Source organism: Meles meles, chromosome 19, assembly GCF_922984935.1.
Source record: "Meles meles chromosome 19, mMelMel3.1 paternal haplotype, whole genome shotgun sequence".
Lineage (NCBI taxonomy): Eukaryota > Metazoa > Chordata > Mammalia > Carnivora > Mustelidae > Meles > Meles meles.
This window is the reverse complement of record NC_060084.1, coordinates 42,610,716-42,627,391: the sequence shown is the minus strand read 5'-3', so window position 1 is coordinate 42,627,391 and position 16,676 is coordinate 42,610,716. Positions and strand designations below refer to the sequence as shown.

The 16,676-nt window shown below is 50.2% G+C and overlaps 1 protein-coding gene across 1 annotated transcript; it reads right to left on the bottom strand.

The window, feature by feature from the left end:
- Positions 1-5,796: 5,796 nt before the first annotated feature.
- HAUS5 (HAUS augmin like complex subunit 5) lies at positions 5,797-16,211 on the bottom strand. Its single transcript, XM_045988723.1, has 19 exons — positions 16,077-16,211; positions 15,259-15,321; positions 15,135-15,167; positions 14,978-15,002; positions 14,258-14,363; positions 14,021-14,180; positions 12,875-12,944; positions 12,704-12,786; positions 12,129-12,186; positions 11,866-11,990; positions 11,599-11,662; positions 11,357-11,487; positions 10,970-11,132; positions 10,673-10,753; positions 10,427-10,572; positions 10,051-10,162; positions 9,841-9,973; positions 7,555-7,687; positions 5,797-7,354 (listed from the first exon to the last, which is right to left on the bottom strand). Exons 1-19 carry the CDS (start codon positions 16,172-16,174, stop codon positions 7,237-7,239), a joined length of 1,902 nt encoding a protein of 633 aa, XP_045844679.1. The 5' UTR covers positions 16,175-16,211; the 3' UTR covers positions 5,797-7,236.
- Between the last annotated feature and the right edge of the window lie 465 nt (positions 16,212-16,676).

The following is a 16,676-nucleotide window of genomic DNA, read 5'->3' as shown; positions in this document are numbered from 1 at the left end:
TTGGCGCCCTTGAATGACGTATCAGCGAAAGCGACGGGCGCTGGTCCATGACATCATATGAAGAGAGGCCAATGAGAATCTGGTCACACCTGGAGGGCCCGCCCCAAGGAGAAAATAAACCAATCAGAGTTCTGGAAAAAGGAACCAGCGAAGAGCCTGGGTCTAAGTAAGTGCAACTAAGTGAGGCGGCCACGCCTTCATTGGAGGAACAAGGGCTAATGGGAGCGCTGTAAAGTGGTTGGCCCCGTCCCTAACGAGGAAACCGGACCTTTGAGAGCTCAGAAAAGTTTGGAGGCTCCGCCTGTGCCATCGAAGCTCCGCCTGTGCCACTGAGGCTCCTTCCGGAAGTTTTAAAACACACTGAGGTCCCTATCAACCCAGGGCTGGGCGAGGCTATAGAGTGCTGAGTGCCGTGGCCTTTTAGTCGGTAGAGACACATCACTGGACAGTGATTTCCAGAAAGACGAGGGACAGGGGCGCCTGAACCAGGCTTTCTGGGAAAGGTGACGTTTGAAGAGTTGCTACATGAAAATGGAGATGTTCTGGGTGGGAGAATAGTTCCTGTAAAGGCCGAGAGAGCAGTCAAATGCGGCAACCCAGAAAATCGCATGTGTGTAGATTTGGTCTCTCTGTCCTTTCTTTCTTTCTTTCTTTTTTTTTAAAGATTTTATTTATTTATTTGACAGGGAGAGAGATTACAAGTAGGCAGAGAGGCAGGCAGAGAGAGAGAGGAGGAAGCAGGCTCCCCACGGAGCAGAGAGCCTGATGCGGGGCTCGATCCCACGACCCTGAGATCATGACCTGAGCCGAAGGCAGCGGCTTAATCCACTGAGCCACCCAGGCGCCCCTCTCTGTCCTTTCTTGGGACACAGCTGACTGATCCTTTTTTTTTTGGAAATGTGTTACATAACGAATATTTATTTGTTTGTTTTAAGATTTTATTTACTTTTTTTTGACAGAGAGAGATCACAAGTAGGCGGGACGGGGCGGGGGGGGGAGCAGGCTTCCTGCTGAGGAGAGAGCCCGATGGGGGGCTCTATCCCAGGACCCTGAGACCATGACGCGAGCTGAAGGCAGAGGTTTAACCCACTGAGCCACGCATGTGCCCCACGAATATTTATTTTTTAAAAAGGTTTTATTTATTTATTTGACAGCGAGAGATCACAAGTAGGCAGAGAGGGGGGAAGCAGGCTCCCCGCTGAGCAGAGAGCCCGTTGCTAGGCCCCATCCCAGGACCCAGGATCATGACCTGAGCAGAAGGCAGAGGTCTAACCCACTGAGCCACCCAGGAGCCCCTCATTACGAATATTTATTTATTTATTTAAAAGATTTTATTTATTTATTTGACAGAGAGAGATCACAAGTAGGCAGAGAGGCAGGCAGAGAGAGTGAGAGGGAAGCAGGCTCCCTGCCGAGCAGAGAGCCCGATGCGGGACTCGATCCCAGGACCCTGAGATCATGACCTGAGCTGAAAGCAGTGGCTTAAACCACTGAGCCACCCAGGCACCCTCATTACAAATATTTAAAACACACAACACTAGGAGTGCCTGGGTTGCTCAGTCGGCTAAGCGTCTGCCTTGGGCTCTGGTCATGATCCCGGGTTCTGGGTTTGAGCTCCATCTGGGCTTCCTGCTTAGCTGGGAGCCTGCTTCTCCCTCTTCCTCTGCCCTTTCCCCCTGCTTATGCTCACTCGCTCACTCTCAAGTAAAAATATTTTTAAAAAAAACCACTGGCATTTGTTTGCTTCTGTGCTACAGAAGCGATAAAAAGAATAGGACGCCTTTAAAAAAAATACATTATTAACTAGAATCCATACTTTGTATTCATATTTTCTTGGTGTTTAATCTCTTATGTTTGAGCATTCCATCCAGAATACATTGCATTTAGTTGCCTTGCTTCTTTAGGCTCTTCTTGCCAGTGACAATTTCTTATCTTACCTTGCTTTTCATGAGTTTGATAGTTTTCAGGAGTACTGGTCAGGTATTTTGTAGAATGGTCTTCATTTGGAATCTGATGTGTTTCTCATCATTAGAGTGGGGTTATGTGGGGTCTTTTGGGGGATGGAGGTTGGGGGAAGACCTCAGAGGTAAAGTGCAATTCTCATCACGTCATACCAAGGGCACACATACTATCAACATGACTTAACTGTTGGTGTTTTAACTTTGATCTCCTGGCTGAAGTAGCGTTTGTCAGGTTTCTCCACTATACTTTTCTTCTTACTCCCTTTCCATGCTCTTTGGAAGGAAGTCACTATGCACAGCCCACATTTAAGGGGTGGAGAGTTAACTTCTACCTTCTAAAAATGGAATATTTACATTAATTACATGCAATTTTTCTGCACAGAGGATGTCTGTTCTTTTATTACATCATTTTTATCAGTATGGACTCATGGATATTTTATACTTTGGGTTATAATTCAACACTACTTTAGTTATTTTGTTGCTGAAATTGTTTCAGCATCTAAAATTTCATTCTTTTTTAGTCTATACATTTCCCTCCCCCGCCTTTTTGTTCCCCTCATCCCCAGTTTTTTTTTTTTTTTTTTTTTTTTTTGGCTTTCTATTTGTTGAAGAAACTGGACCAGTTGTCCTATAGGATATCTCATATTTTGGATTTAACTGATTATAATGTTTCATTTGTTTCTCACTGCCCTCCTTTCTTATATATTGTATTGACAGCTAAAAGCTTGATTAGATTTAGAGTTTATTTGGTGAGAGAGTATGTATTCCACAGTGCTATTTTAATGTATACCACCGTATCTTACTGTATTCTGTCAGGAGCACATGTCTAGTTATCTTCCTTTGGTCCCCTAAGACTGATCAGCAATGTCATCCTGTTCCATCTTAAGATGCCTAGTCAACCTTCCCACTACTAGTTTTAGCAGCCCTTGATCATCATTACCTGCATCTACTACCTTTTTTGATAAATGGAAAATAGTGGTTATCAAATTTTACCATTCTTTCTCTAATTAGCAGTTATTCTTTCATAAATAACTTCCCCCTTATCAGGAGTTTGGTTACTTGTTCACATACAGGGAAGACATGCTTGATTCTTTCCCTATTTTACGAAAACAAAACAAAACAAAACAAAACAAAATGACTTGGTTCCTAGCACCCTTCAAAAGTGACCAGTGAGCGGGTGCCTGGGTGGCTCAGTGGGTTAAGCCTCTGCCTTTGGCTCGGGTCATGATCCCAGGGTCCTGGGATTGAGCCCTGTATTGGGCTCTCTGCTCAGCAGGGAGCCTGCTTCCTCCTGACCACGTCCCCCTGCCTGCTTCTCTGCCTACTTGTGATCTCTGTCTGTCAAATAAATAAATAAAATCTTAAAAAAAAAGTCTCTACTAGAAACATTAAAAAAAAAAGTGACCAGTGAGGTACTGTATGAATACTAACATGAACTTAACATTTTCGAATATATTTGATGTGCTTCAAATCACTACAGTCGTTCTAATCGCTACTCAGAATGTCCCATCTTTGGCCAGTGGCGGTCTCTTCAGATTGACTCCTGAGTCCTTCTGACTCAACCTCATTGGTCTTAGAAGACTTCCCTGCTTTTTGACACAAGATGCCTCAAACTCATTTGTTAATTTCCTGTCCCAGACCTGGAATCCCCTGTTTCCCCAAAGATCCCTGGTTCCATCTAGTCAAAAAGGGCATTTAGAGACCATAGTCTGGGACTAGGGTTGCTCATTGTTACTGGCTTGTCATAATTAGACCTTTTCCGTGGATTTAGAGAGGGAAATATGTTTTCTAGAAAGAGGAAAAACCCATGAATTCATTTTTCCCAAGTCAAATGAAAGATTACAGGGTGTTTACTCCTTTGATTTTATTTCTTTTCATTTGTATTTAAAAAAACCCTCGGTCCTCAGCAGGGCACCTGGATAGCTCAGTCAGTTAAACACCCAACTCTTGATCTCAGCTCAGGTCTTAATCTCAGGGTCATGAGTTGAAGCCTCTCATTGTGCTCCACGCTGGGCATGGAGCCTACTTAAAAAAAAAAAAATCTTGTTTCCCAATAGCATTAGCACAAATACTTATTCGCTTTAGTCAAATATATAATTTCAAAATATATAATGTAGGAATCTCAAAAATGTAAACTATGTATTTTTATCAAAATAAAAACCAGTGTTATTATGGACTGTAAGACTAATAAATGCAGTGTAAGATTGTATTGCTGTTCTTTTTCTTTTTCTTAGGATACCTGTACCACTGGAGGCATTGAGTAAAAGTACTATTTCACTTTATTTTTAAAGATTTTATTTGTTTATTTGGCAAAAAGAGAGAGAGAGAGAGAGAGAAGCAGAGGTAGAGGGAAAGGCAGACTTCCCACTCAGCAGGGAACCCACTGTGGGACTTGATCCCATAACCTCGGGATCATGACCTGAGCCAAAGGTAGACACTTAGCCAACTGCACCACCCAGGTGCCCCAAAAGTACTATTTTAACCTAACCTGGAATAATTCTCATCTGAATCAATTGTGCTACCAACATGATATAGTTAGGTTCATTTGTTTGTTTTCAGTTTTTAGGGATTACTTTCTCACTTTTTTAAATTATGAAAAATTAAATGTTTCCACAGTGCAAAGTATGAAACAGTATACATTCATAGATGTTTGGCTTCATTTCTGTCCCTTTTACCTTATTCTCTTCTCAACTATCTCAAAGTTGCAGATATTATCCTTAACACCTCAACACGCATCCTCTAAGAATAGTCTCCCACCCAAACACAATGCCATTATCTCAGTAAAGACATTTAACAAAGACACAGTAATATTCTCTAACATACAAGTTTCCCATTCCCAATTTTCAAATTTCCTGTTGTCCCCTAAGTGTACTTTCACTTAAAAAAATTCCATGGTTTGATCAGGACCCACCTTGCATGTGGTCATCCCCACCCGAGCCCCAATGACTTTCTGAAGATACGGTCGTTTTGTACAAGGTCCCCCAACTTGTCTTGCAGTCTGATAGGTGGAAAATGTATCAAAGTAGGGTTTTTAGTATATGTGTTGCTGAAGCAAGCAAAGTAGGGTTTTAATTTGCTTTTCTCTTATTATATTGAATTCGAGGATATTTTGTGAGAATCGTCCATTCACTTTGCCAACTTTTCTATGGACTTGGAATTTTTTTTTCCATTTTGACATACCATGTGTGTACACACACACACACACACACACACACACACACACATCCCTTTACGGTATAAACTGCAAATCCCTCCCCCCTCCCATTTAACGATTTTTACTGTTTGGTTTTTTTTTTTTGCCATGCAAAAGTTCTTAAAATTAATTAATTACTTGATTGATTAAGAGTGTGTGCAAGCACAGGGAGGGGCAGAGGGAGAAGGAGAAAGAGAATCCCAAACAGACTGTGCTGAGTAGGAGCCCAATGCAGGGCTTGATCCTACGACGCTGAGGTCATGACCCAAGTGGAAACCAAGAGTCGGCCGCTCAAATGACTGGGCCACCCAGGCACCCTGCAAAAGTTTGTTTTTATGTTTTCATTAATAATTTCCCTACTGCATCTGGAGTTTGAATCATATTTAGGAAAGTTTGCCCAACTTCTGGTTTATAGAGAACTTCACTTTAATGGAGCTCCCATTCTGTCTGGACGACAACAAAGGATAAATAAAGTAGAACACAAAGTATGTTAGAAGATGTACTATGGAGGGGTGCCTGGGTGGCTCAAAGCCTCTGCCTTTGGCTCAGGTCATGATCCCAGGGTCCTGGGATTGAGCCCCACTTGGGGGGGGGGTGTCTCTGCTCAGCAGGGAGCCTGCTTCCCCCCCGCCCCCGCTTGCCTCTTTGCCTACTTGTGATCTCTCTCTGTAAAATAAATAAATAAAATCTTAAAAAAAAAAAAAAGATGTACTATGGAGAAAAATTAAGCAGGGAGCGGGGATAAGGACCCCCATGATCAGTCTTGGTTAGGAGCCAGGCTGAAGAGAGGAGGGGAACACTATGGTGGCACATAGGAAAGGAAATATGCTAAAGACATAAAGATGTCAAATCTCCCTCATTTGTAAATTTATTGCAACCCCAGTAAAACTCCCGTCTGTGTTCGTATTTGTTCTGGAACCAGGCACGTTGGGTATAAAGTTCATTTCGTTTGGGAGAAAAAATTAGCAAGAAGAGACAAGGAAGCCTTGAGAAATTAGAGCAAGATAACAACCAGCCATTTCAGATCCTAAAACATGATAAAACCTTTATAATTAGAACATGGTGGGGATAGCATATGAGAACCACAGACAACAGACTTGGAGAGAATCCAGATACAGTCTGATTAATCACAGACATTTAGTATACGAAGAGGTGGCATCTCAAATCACCTGAAATCTTATTTTATATAGGTGGGTAAAGTTTTACCTTATAAGTTGAAGAATAATTCACGGTGAAATGCACAGACTTAAAAGAGTATAGCTAGATGAGTTCTGACATCTATTCTTACTACCTTCAACATGTAACCCATTTTCAACTCTATAAAGTTCCCTTGTCTCCTGACCCTTGGTTGATCCCCGCTACCCACCTCTCCTTCAGAGGCAACCACTGATCTGAGAATTTTAAGTGCTACTGGGATATATGTAAAATAAGACAAAACTGGATCCATTTGGATAAATTCCAAATGACTTCAGAGATTTAAATGTAAAAAAGGAAACAATGTAAAAACTAGAAGACAACCTTGAGCTCAGGGCCGTTCCCCCAGCTCTTGCCTCCTTCCGGCCCCAAACCCCCCCACAGGCCTTCCTCAGATGCCCACATGCATCCCTCTAATCACCTTCACAGAGTGTGTGCAGCCTTCTAGCTAAAGTCACACCTCCTACTGCCTGCTTTTTTTTTCTCCAGAGCCGTTATCTTCCAACATATTCCATGTTTGCTCACTTAACTTGTCAGGGGTCTGCTTCCCTGTGCTGAACAACTTCCTGAAGGCTGGGACTTGCGTACACTTTGTTCAGTGCTGGATCTTCAGTGTCCACAGCAGGTGCTCAATGACTTTTCGCTGATGATGGCAGTGATGAGGGGAGTTTCAGGGGGACCTAGGGTGGGGTCCAGAGTACCCCATTCTCTTGGTTTTGATGCGATGAAAGGACAAGTCCAAGGCAGTTGGGAGGAAAAGAAACACCTGTGAGGGGGACAGCAAGTGTGGGTAGAGACAGTGGGCTGACACATCCAGGCGATGCTCTCTTCCAAAAGTCTCATGGAGGGGTGGATATGAAGCTCCTGACTTCTGTTTGAGGCTCCTTTTCATCTGCACAGCTGCTGCAGGGCACCTTGGGCCTGGACCCAGCGCAGCCGCCACTGGGGCAGGGACAGGCCCTGGCAGAGCTCCTCGGACAGGGCAGCTTGGCCTGGCTGCTCCCACCTGGGGGAAGGGGATAGCATCATAGGAAGGCCTGGGCCTCTAGACACTCAGCGTCCCCACCAACACCCTGGCCTGCTTGTCACAAGTCACACATCGCCCCCCCCCCCACCCCCGTACCCTGCCCAAGTTCTGCCCGTTCCACCTGGCTCAGCACCCTGCCCGCCCCCCCACCCCCCCCCCGCGCCACATGCCCCTCTCACCAGTCCTCCACAACCCCCTGTAGCTTGGGGATTCGCTCCAGTGCTTGCTTCAACACGTTCTCCAGCTGCTTCAGAGCCTGCCCCAGATTGTCTTTCTGCTCCTTTTCCTGGGATGCCCGGATCTGCAGCAGCTCTGCGGGTGAGAAACCCGGGAGGCAGCATTGAGTCCTCGGACTGTCTAGTGCCTTATGGCCAGTGGGTCACCAAGTCTCCGGTCACCTAGTCAGGACCTCAGCATGTCTCCCAGATCTCTCCCTCCTTCCAGGTCCTCATCTCAGGGAAGCCCACCATCCCACAGGATTCATCCTGGGTACCTTCCTCCCTCCTGGACAGACCATCCATCGTCTTGGCCCATCCCACCCCTTCCTCCACCTTTCCTGCTTGCCCTCCAGCCTCCCTCCTAGGCTCCAGGCCTCAGCCTCCCATTCTGGTCCATTCTCTATACGGCAGCCAGAGTGATCTTTCTAAAGCATAAACCTGATCCTCTTCCTCTTCTGCACGGAACCCTTTAAAGCTCCCTAGTACCCCCAAGACAGAGTTTGAGCTCCTCAGCTTAGTACTTGAGGGTCTGCACTATCTGCCTCTGCTACTACCAAAACCTTGCCTATCACTCTGGGCCCACTCGAGACACCACGTTTCCTCTTGGAAGCACTTCTCAGTGTTCTTCACCCCAAGTCTTCCTCCTTAGACTACTATAGCCTGACATTTCAGCAGTGTTTCCCCCTGGAGATGTGATTAGGTCTAGTCCCTCTTCACAGGTCTAAAACAGGTCCATCTCAGAGCAAGTACAGATCAGCAGTGCAGTCTGAGCCCCTGGGCCTGGCTCCTGACTCCACTCCATTCTTGCCTGACCTCAGGCCTGACACTTGCCCTTTCTTCAGCCCCTCCTGTGGTCAAGTGTAATAGTGAGGCAGGGGGCAGACTGGGGCATGCTGGAGTGGGGCCTATAAGGCTTGTTGACAAGTTGAAGGGCGGCGGGGGGGGGGGGCGGTTAGGGACCTGGGAGGAATTAAGCATGACTCCTGGGTGGCTGGCCTCAGTAAGGAGAGTGGGGTCATTTGCTGAGGGAGGGAAACAAGGCAGAAGTTTTTCAGAACAGAGAGAACTATGTTCTGCTACAGACATGCTAAAGCCTAAGAAGCCCACAAGGTGGGATGATTCTGTGCCATAATATGGGCTGTTCCCACACACAGCTCCCTGCTCATCGGAGAGGGGAAAGCCTTTCCAAAGGCCCGGAAATGGTCTTTTCCTGCTTTGCCGATGGCAACCCAAGTCATTTCTTATCAACACACCTCTCCTATTTACCCTTTGATTCTGTGCTCTTTGCTCCTACCACTGGGATCCCTGGGGATGGGCAGCTCTGGCCTCTCTCCCTGTTGAACTCTCGGGGTCAGCAGCTGGCAGGTACCTAGCAAGTGCTTCCTGAGGGAATCTAGCAAGGAACAACTTTCCTGAGTTTGTTTCTTCATCTGTAAATTGGGTCTTAATAATCCCTACCTTTAGGGGCACCTGGGTGGCTCAGCCAGTTAAGCATTTGGCTCTTGATTTTGGTTCAGGGCCTGATCTCAGGGTTGTGAGACTGAGGCCCATGTTGGCTTCTGTGCTGAGCATGGAGCTTGCTTAAGATTCTCTCTCCCCGCCCCTCCCCGTTCTTCTCTCTGAACAATAACAACAAACATCCTACCCTCACCATAAGGACTGAAAGACACGGCACATGCACAGACAAAATGACCGTAATCGTACCAGAGGCACATAGTGCTTATTGAATGCCATGCATTGTTCAGTGGCCTGTTTGGGTAACTGGACTGAGTCTTCCCAGCAACTCTGTAAGGTACTATGATTATGCTTACTCTACTGAGGAGGAAATGGAGGCACTGGTAGATCACATAGCAGGGAAGAGGTAGGGCTGAGAGGATTTTAACTCCAAAGCCCAACTTTTAACTACTCTCATATCCTACTGGATGGTGATATGTGAGTACTTGGCAATTTGATGGGTAGAATAACCTGGTTAGGAGTACAGGCACATGTCAGACTGCCTGGATTTAAATCCTAGCTCTGCTACCTGGGCAGCCAGCAAGGCTTAGTTCCTGCCTCTGTAAAAGGGGCTCACCCCAAAAAGTGCTCACCCCATGGGGCTGCTGTGCAGACGAAACGAGCGAACACACTGAAAAGCACTCAGCACACAGTAGGCCCTGTGTCAGCAATGGATGTTTGGGATTTCTTCTGGAGGCTGATGGCCCTGGGACTGGGCAGGGATGCTGGTTGTGAAGGCAGAGCAGGGCTTACCCTGGGTGGATGGTCCTGGTGGCAGGCTGGTCTTCACATGCAGCAGATCCCAGCACCGGAGACTCTGCTGGTCCTGGAGGAACAGAAGGTCCTGGCGAAGAGAGGCGGCCTTTGGGAGGAGCAGTTCCGGAGCCTGGAGGGAGGGGGAAGGATGGTCACTTCGGGCGGGAGGAGGGGTGGGAAGACAGGTCCTAGGGGACAGGCACTCACCTTCCCTGCAGGCAGCCCCAGTGTGTGGCTCAGCACTATGAGGCTGGAGCCCCTCGGGGACGCAGGATGCAGCTGGTGGATGGATGGCAGGACCGTGGGCAGGGGCTGTAATCTGGGGAGGGGGGGAAGTCCAGGTTGGGTGGGCTACTTGGAGGGATGCTAGGATTCCAGAGGTTCTGGGGGCTGAGAGGTGGCCTCAGGAGGCCCAGAAACTTGGAGATGGGTCCGAGGACTAGGATTCCAGAGTAGGACTGAGTCCTGAGGGTGAGGTCTGACAGCTTGGGAACACTGGAGGCCCAGGATTATTTTTTTGGCGTGGAATCAGGGAGTGATAGTCACCCACGGAAGGAGCTTAAGGGGGTGGCTCCAGTCTTACCCTCCAGGGCTGTGCCGAAGCAGGGGACCCAGCAGAAGGTGGGGAAGACGCCGGGCTTCCTCCTCCAGACAGCGGAGTAGCTCCTGGCTCTGTGGTGCCACGACCTCAGATGTAGGGACCACTTTTCGCTGAACCAGAGCCAGCACCTGTGGGGAACGAAAGGGGTGCGTGGGGCAGCCTGGAGCCCCCGGTACCATCTCTAGGAGCCCCAGCCCTACCCAGACCTTGCCCCAACTCCCATCTCACCTCTGCAGGGCTCCGGCACAAGCGCGTCTTGCTGGCTGAGTTGCCCTTGATGAGCAGGCGGACCTGTTCCTGTGTCTCCTCCTGGGCAACCATGAGGTCACCAAGATGGACGGCTTTTGCTTCCCGCCTCCCAGCCTAGACCCCTGCCCTCCCCTTTGCACAGGTCCTGCTGCCTCCTAGGAGACTGACTCTGGGCCTCTCCACACCATCGGAGGCCCAGTTTTGGATACTAAGGCTCCCAGCCTCTCTCTGGCCCTCCATCAGGCACTGCCATGTCCCCCAGGGCCGGCCTCTCACCACCAGCTGGCGCCAGTGCAGGATCCGCTGCTGTTTGGCCTGTAGCTCCTGCAGCAGAAGCTGCCGCCGCCCAGCCACCTCCTCCAGCTCCTGGCTCTGGGTATGCAGGGCCTTGAGCTCTGCCCATAGGCCACAGCCCCGGAGCCCCAGTATGAAGGCCTGCCTGGGGCACAGCAGAAAAGAGCCAGGGAAGGAAACACGACTAAGACTCCCAGTGGAGGAGGAAGATGGGATCTGTAAGGATGCATAAGGAGCCACAAACATAGGGAGACAAACCAGGAGAGCAGGGAGGCAGAACTGGGAGCCACAGGAGCAGAAAAAGTCTAGTATTCTGAGACCTCTGGGAAAGAGATGCCCTAGAGGTCTCTGCTGAGAGAGCCCCCTCACCTCTCACTGGATCCTGGGGCACATCTCTCCACCTCCTCCATCAGGCCTTGGAGGCGCTGGGTCAGGGTTTGACGCTCCTTCAGAAGGGGGCCCCGCTGGGCAACCAGCACACTCACGGCCCGCCAGCCCTCCTGGGGCAAGAGTACAAAGTCAGGGTGGGCATGATCCCTGGGGGTGAGGGGATCAAGTGGGCCTTGGGAAGGGAAGGGGATGGAGTCCTGGGAAGGATGCCTGGGGGTCACCTGGATGAGATGCACCATGGATGGCAGGGCCTGGCTGGAGTCTGACTGGTCTGGTGCCTGGGACCTGGGGGTGGGGTAAAACTGCTGAGGGAGGAGTCCCTCCCTTGCCTGGGCTCTTGGAGGTGGCCAATGTCAGCCCACCTGCCAGACTGATCACTGAGTTTCAGGTTCACCCCCATCAGCAGGTGACTGTGCTTGGTCCGGAGTTTGTTCCGGCTTACCCAACTGCCCGCCCTGCCCAGCCCTTAGGAGCACGCCACTCCACACCTGTCCATCTCTGTATCTTGGAGCCCATCTGGACTGCACAAGGACCGAATCTCTGCCTCCCGCTCTGCAGCCAAGTGCTCCAAGGAGGCCAGGACATGGCCCGGAGGATGGTTTGTCAACAGCGTCTGGTGGGGGAAAGGGTGAAGTAGGGCTAGATGAGGGCGGGGTTATGCGCTGGGATCCATGGTGATGAGGTAGGGATCAAGAGTTGGGTCCTCGCACCCTGAGGTTTGCTCATGGGGCAAAGGTGAGGCCTCCCTTACCTCCACAGAGCTAAGCCACTGCTGGTAGGAAGCTCCAAAGTAGTCATCTCGAGGGGTTCTGTGGAGTTGGGGAAGGGGACAGAGAATATTACAAGACACATCAACTCTCCCTCTACTGATCACTACCACCCTGTAAGGTGGGGGCTATCATTGTCACCATTTTAAGGATGAGGAAACCAAGTCCATCTATGCCTGCTAGACTTGGGTTCACCAACCAGCTGCCCTTCGGGCCTTTCACATGTGCTATTTGTCTAGAATATTGTCTTAACCTTTCAAGCTGGCTAAGCCTCCTCACCAGAGAACTTGTCCTCCCTGACTCTTTAAGTGAGGAAGATGTCTTCTCTGGGGACCTGGAGTCTCTCAGGCGTCCCCACCCCCAACAGTCCTAATCACCCACGTTGCCACCATCTGTGATGTATTTGTCTCTTCTTGGTCTCAGCCTGAGAGCCCTTTTAGGGCAAGGCCTGGGGCTGACACACTCCAGAGGCTGAGTGTCTGAGGAATGAACAGCCGAGTAACTCCCCCCTCGAAGCCCAGGTTCTTGTCAGAGTCTGTGGAGCCTGGATGACACTCACGGGACGCTGCCTCCCTTGGCCTGAGGAATTAGGAGTTTCTGCAAGAACTGGGTCCGGAGAGTGCAGGCTGTTCGGACATCACCCTGGGAAGAAGAGGATGGGGCATGAGGCAACCCAGGGGTCCACCCGACCTGACTCCACACTGGTTTCCTCATGGCCCAGGACTCTTACCAGGACCACAGGTTCGAGGCCCAGGGCTGCTGATGTCAAGGGTCCAAAGGTTATATCTACTTTGGCCTTCCTGAAGAGAAAAGTAGAGTTGGGGTAGGAGTCACTGGGAAAAGGGAGCTAGAACGGATGTGTCTCTCTCTGCTACAAGGCTAGTCACTGAGCCTGGATCTCAGGGGCCACCTCTAAAATCAGGCCACTGACACTTCCTGGCTATATTAGCTTCCTCACTGGCCTCTGCTCTTGCCCTCTGCAGTTTATTTTCCATTTAGTAGTCAATGATCCTGTTAAAACTTCAGACAAATCATGTCACCTTGCTGCCCAAAACCCTCGGAAAAAAATGTAATGTTTTCCCGTCACATTCAAAATAGTAATAATGAGTATTAGAAACTCTTCTAAGCACTCTGCATCATTTAACTCACTTAATTATCATACCTACCCTATAAAGTAGGTTTAAATTAATCCCCAATCCACAGAGCTTACGAACTGAGGCACAAAAAAGCTAAGTAGTTTGCCCAAGGTCACAGAGCTGTAAGTGGACAGGCTAAGGCATGAACCCAGCCTCCGAGTAAAATTCCAACGCCCCCATGGCACTCTGTCCAACTCTCTGACCTCACCTTCTCATGCCCTCCCTTTTGCCCGTGTAACTGAAGTTAAACTGGCTTCCTGGTTGTTTTTCCTATATGCCAAACTCAGCACCACTGCCCTTCCTGTCCCTCTCAGTGCTGCCTCCTCAGAGAGGGGTTCTCTGACCATCCTCCCTGGAGTATCATCTCCCTCACCTTTACTATCACACCACCTTTTTATCACAGCACTTATCTCTCCTTGCAGTTACAGAGTTTGCTTCCTAGTTTATCTTCTGGCTCCTCTGCATCAGAGTATAAGCTCCAGGAGGCAGGTACTTGTCCCTTATTTAATGTTCTTTCCCTAGAACATTCTTTAGATATATGGTTGGGACCATTCTAAGCACTGGAAATATAAGTGGCTGAGATGAGAAAACTTTCTGACCTTACAGGCTTTAAATCCTAAGGAGTGGAGCTCAGAATTCTGGAACCCAAGAAGGGATCAGGGTAGAGCAATGAGGTCTCCATGGAAAATGTCTGCCTGCCCCGCCTGGTGAAGGCTCGTCCCTGAGCACCTGAGGCCCACCTCTCTATGTCCTGTAGACGCCTCAGCTGATTCTGCAGCCGCTGCACGGGATCTTGCAGCCCACGCTGCTGCCTTCTCATGGCCCCAGCTTGGGCCTGGAGGAGGAGAGCACGACGCTGGGTGTCTTGAATGCTCTGCAAGGCTTGCTCCAGGGCCATGTCTGTAGGAGAAACGCGTGGCTATCAGCAATTCCCCCACCTCCACTCTGTTGTTCATCTTCCCAGCCCCATAGGTCACCCTGAGCTTCGGTCTCTTGCTCCATCAGCTCCAGGCTCTGGTCTAATTCCTGGATCTCTGCCCGCAGGTGAGCAACAGTGGCTTCCAGCTCCAGCTTCCGATGGGCCTGGTGGGATCAGGTACAGAGTCAGATGCATGGCCTGGCTGGGGCTTGGCCTGGACTGACTGCTATTTGGGGAGCACTGGTCTCCTTGCCTGCACAGGGAGGTAGCAGAGGGTTTATTGTGAGGAATTTCTGTGTCTAATTCTCTGGGCCTAGAAGAACACTAGGGGACTATCTGGACTCCTCCTTCCTCCTGGGATTGCCTCCCCTATCATCCTAACCCGTGTCCTGTCTCTGCACTGATGACACTACATCTCTGCCCCAGTTCTCACCTCCCCACTGAGCACCACATCTAGGGGCCCCAAGGTCTTCTGGAAACCTCCCCCTAGATGGCACTGGGGCCCCTTGCACACAATAGGTCCTACATTGGCCTCAGTATATCTCTGAAACCAGTCCTTTCTCCCATCTCCTCTCATCAGCTTGGATGCCTCATATCCATGTCCCCTCAACATCCAGCTCATGCCTGCCTTCCTTGGACTGTTAAGTCCTGTGAGTGTGGGGATCAGGGCTGTGACTCAGTAGTCCCCAGCATCCCATAGCACAAGGCTGGGCCTAGAGCAGAAATGTACAAGTCCTCTTTTTGGATAAAAGAAAATCTTATAACACATGCTTCTCACCTCTGGACTGTCCTGGTGGCCATACCTGAGGAAATGAGGCCAGAGTTAGGGGATGACAGGGACTTCCAGGGGAGACAAGTGGTGTGAGGCTGTGGGTGAAAACACAGCTGGATGGGACTAGGGTTAACAGAAGAGAATAGCTTTTAGAACCATTTACCAGAGTAGGTTTCCCCGGATCTTCTTGACATTCCTACAGGGGAAAGGCAGAAGGAAGAGGTGTTACTGTGGGGCTTGCCTGTGTCCCCTCCCCGTCACAGCTTCCCTCATGTGGCCAGGCTCACCTGTGGCTGTGCACGTGCCGCAAGACATAGGCCCAGATGTCGGCCCCTTGGCCCAGACACAGTCTGCGGGGAGAGTGTGTAAAGGTACACCTCGGGCATCACACAGGGTGGCTCACCTCCATTCCCAGGGTGGTCACGGTGGGTAAAGTTTTTACTAGGGAATTCTCACTTCTTGGGGGGGAAAGAGAGTCCATACTTTTTGGGGTGAGATAGTCCCTTCTGGGGAGTTCTTGGTCACTGAGTTGTGGGCTTCTCTCTGTGTGGGGGATATTCTCATTCCGTGGTGGGGTGATTCCTTTCTCCTGGGAGAAGAGGGCTATCTCTAGTCACTCCCAGAGGAGAGGGTGGGGAATATACTGCCTGGAAGTGCTCTCATTACCAGATGTGGGTCATCAATCCTATAAATTCAATCTCCCGTGGGGTGGTCTTTGGTAACTCCAGTCTCTTCACTGGTTGGGGTGGATGGGGGTGGCAGGCTGTTGCAGGGACGGTCTCACTCCAAAGATCTTACTTCCACACGGGAAGGGGTCTCCACTGAATTTCGGAGGATCCTCACTAGTGCCTCGCCCTCACTCTGGATGGTCTCACGGGGTGGGGGGTGGGAGTGTCGGGATCACTCCCAGGGGATCTTCATTCAACCCAGGATCCTCTTTTTGAATATATTACTGGGTGTGCGTGTGTCGGGGCGGGGGAGGGGGCGCCCTTAAGGGTTATTCTCACTGAGGCAGAGGAAGGCGGGTCTTCAGGGAGGGGTGGGGTTCTCACCCCGAGAGACCACCTCGAGGGTTGGGAGTGCTCACTCTCAGGGCGTCCCTCACCTGCGCAGCGTCGACTCCGGGGCTCGGGCTGCGACGGGCGCTCCCATCTCTTCCGTCGCCCAGCAGCCCAGTTCCCGCGCTTCCTGCATTAACTCCATGACAGCTCCGCTCCCCGGCTTCCCGCACCCTCTTCAAGTGTGGCGCCCGCCTCTGACGTCACGAGCGCGCCGGCAGTGACGCCATCGGTGGCCAGACGGACTAGGGTCTCGCTGCACCGCCGCGCCGCGGAGCAGTGCCCAGTCTCTCGCCCGTCCGGGTTGAGTAGCTTTGAGTGAGGAGAAACGGTGAAGCTCGTCCTCCCGCTCACCACCAAGTGCCCCTTAAGAGGCACAAGGTTCCAAATGCCTCCCTTGATTCTCTTGGCAAAATGAGACTTTCATCCTGGGAGGCCAGGTGCGGAGATGTCAAATTTACTGCTCCTTGATTTCAGAAACAGGGTGTTTCAGGTCTGAGTGAGGAGGGATAGGGGGCCGATAGCACGACCCTGATTATCTCCCCGGCATGCATTCTTACAGGTGTTTCTCGTCTTTACCATTCCATAACATTCATGAGCCCACCCTGCTCTGGGGACACTGCGGTGGATGAGAGAGCCCCAGCCTC

Excerpts from the sequence above, each read along its gene's own strand:
- HAUS5 (XM_045988723.1), bottom strand. The coding sequence starts at position 16,174 with ATGGAGTTAATGCAGGAAGCGCGGGAACTGGGCTGCTGGGCGACGGAA. Across the intron at positions 12,945-14,020 it reads CGTCTACAGGACATAGAGAG|GAAGGCCAAAGTAGATATAA; the intron begins GTGGGCCTCAGG and ends TTTTCTCTTCAG. Across the intron at positions 10,163-10,426 it reads CTTCGGCACAGCCCTGGAGG|ATTACAGCCCCTGCCCACGG; the intron begins GTAAGACTGGAG and ends CCCCCTCCCCAG.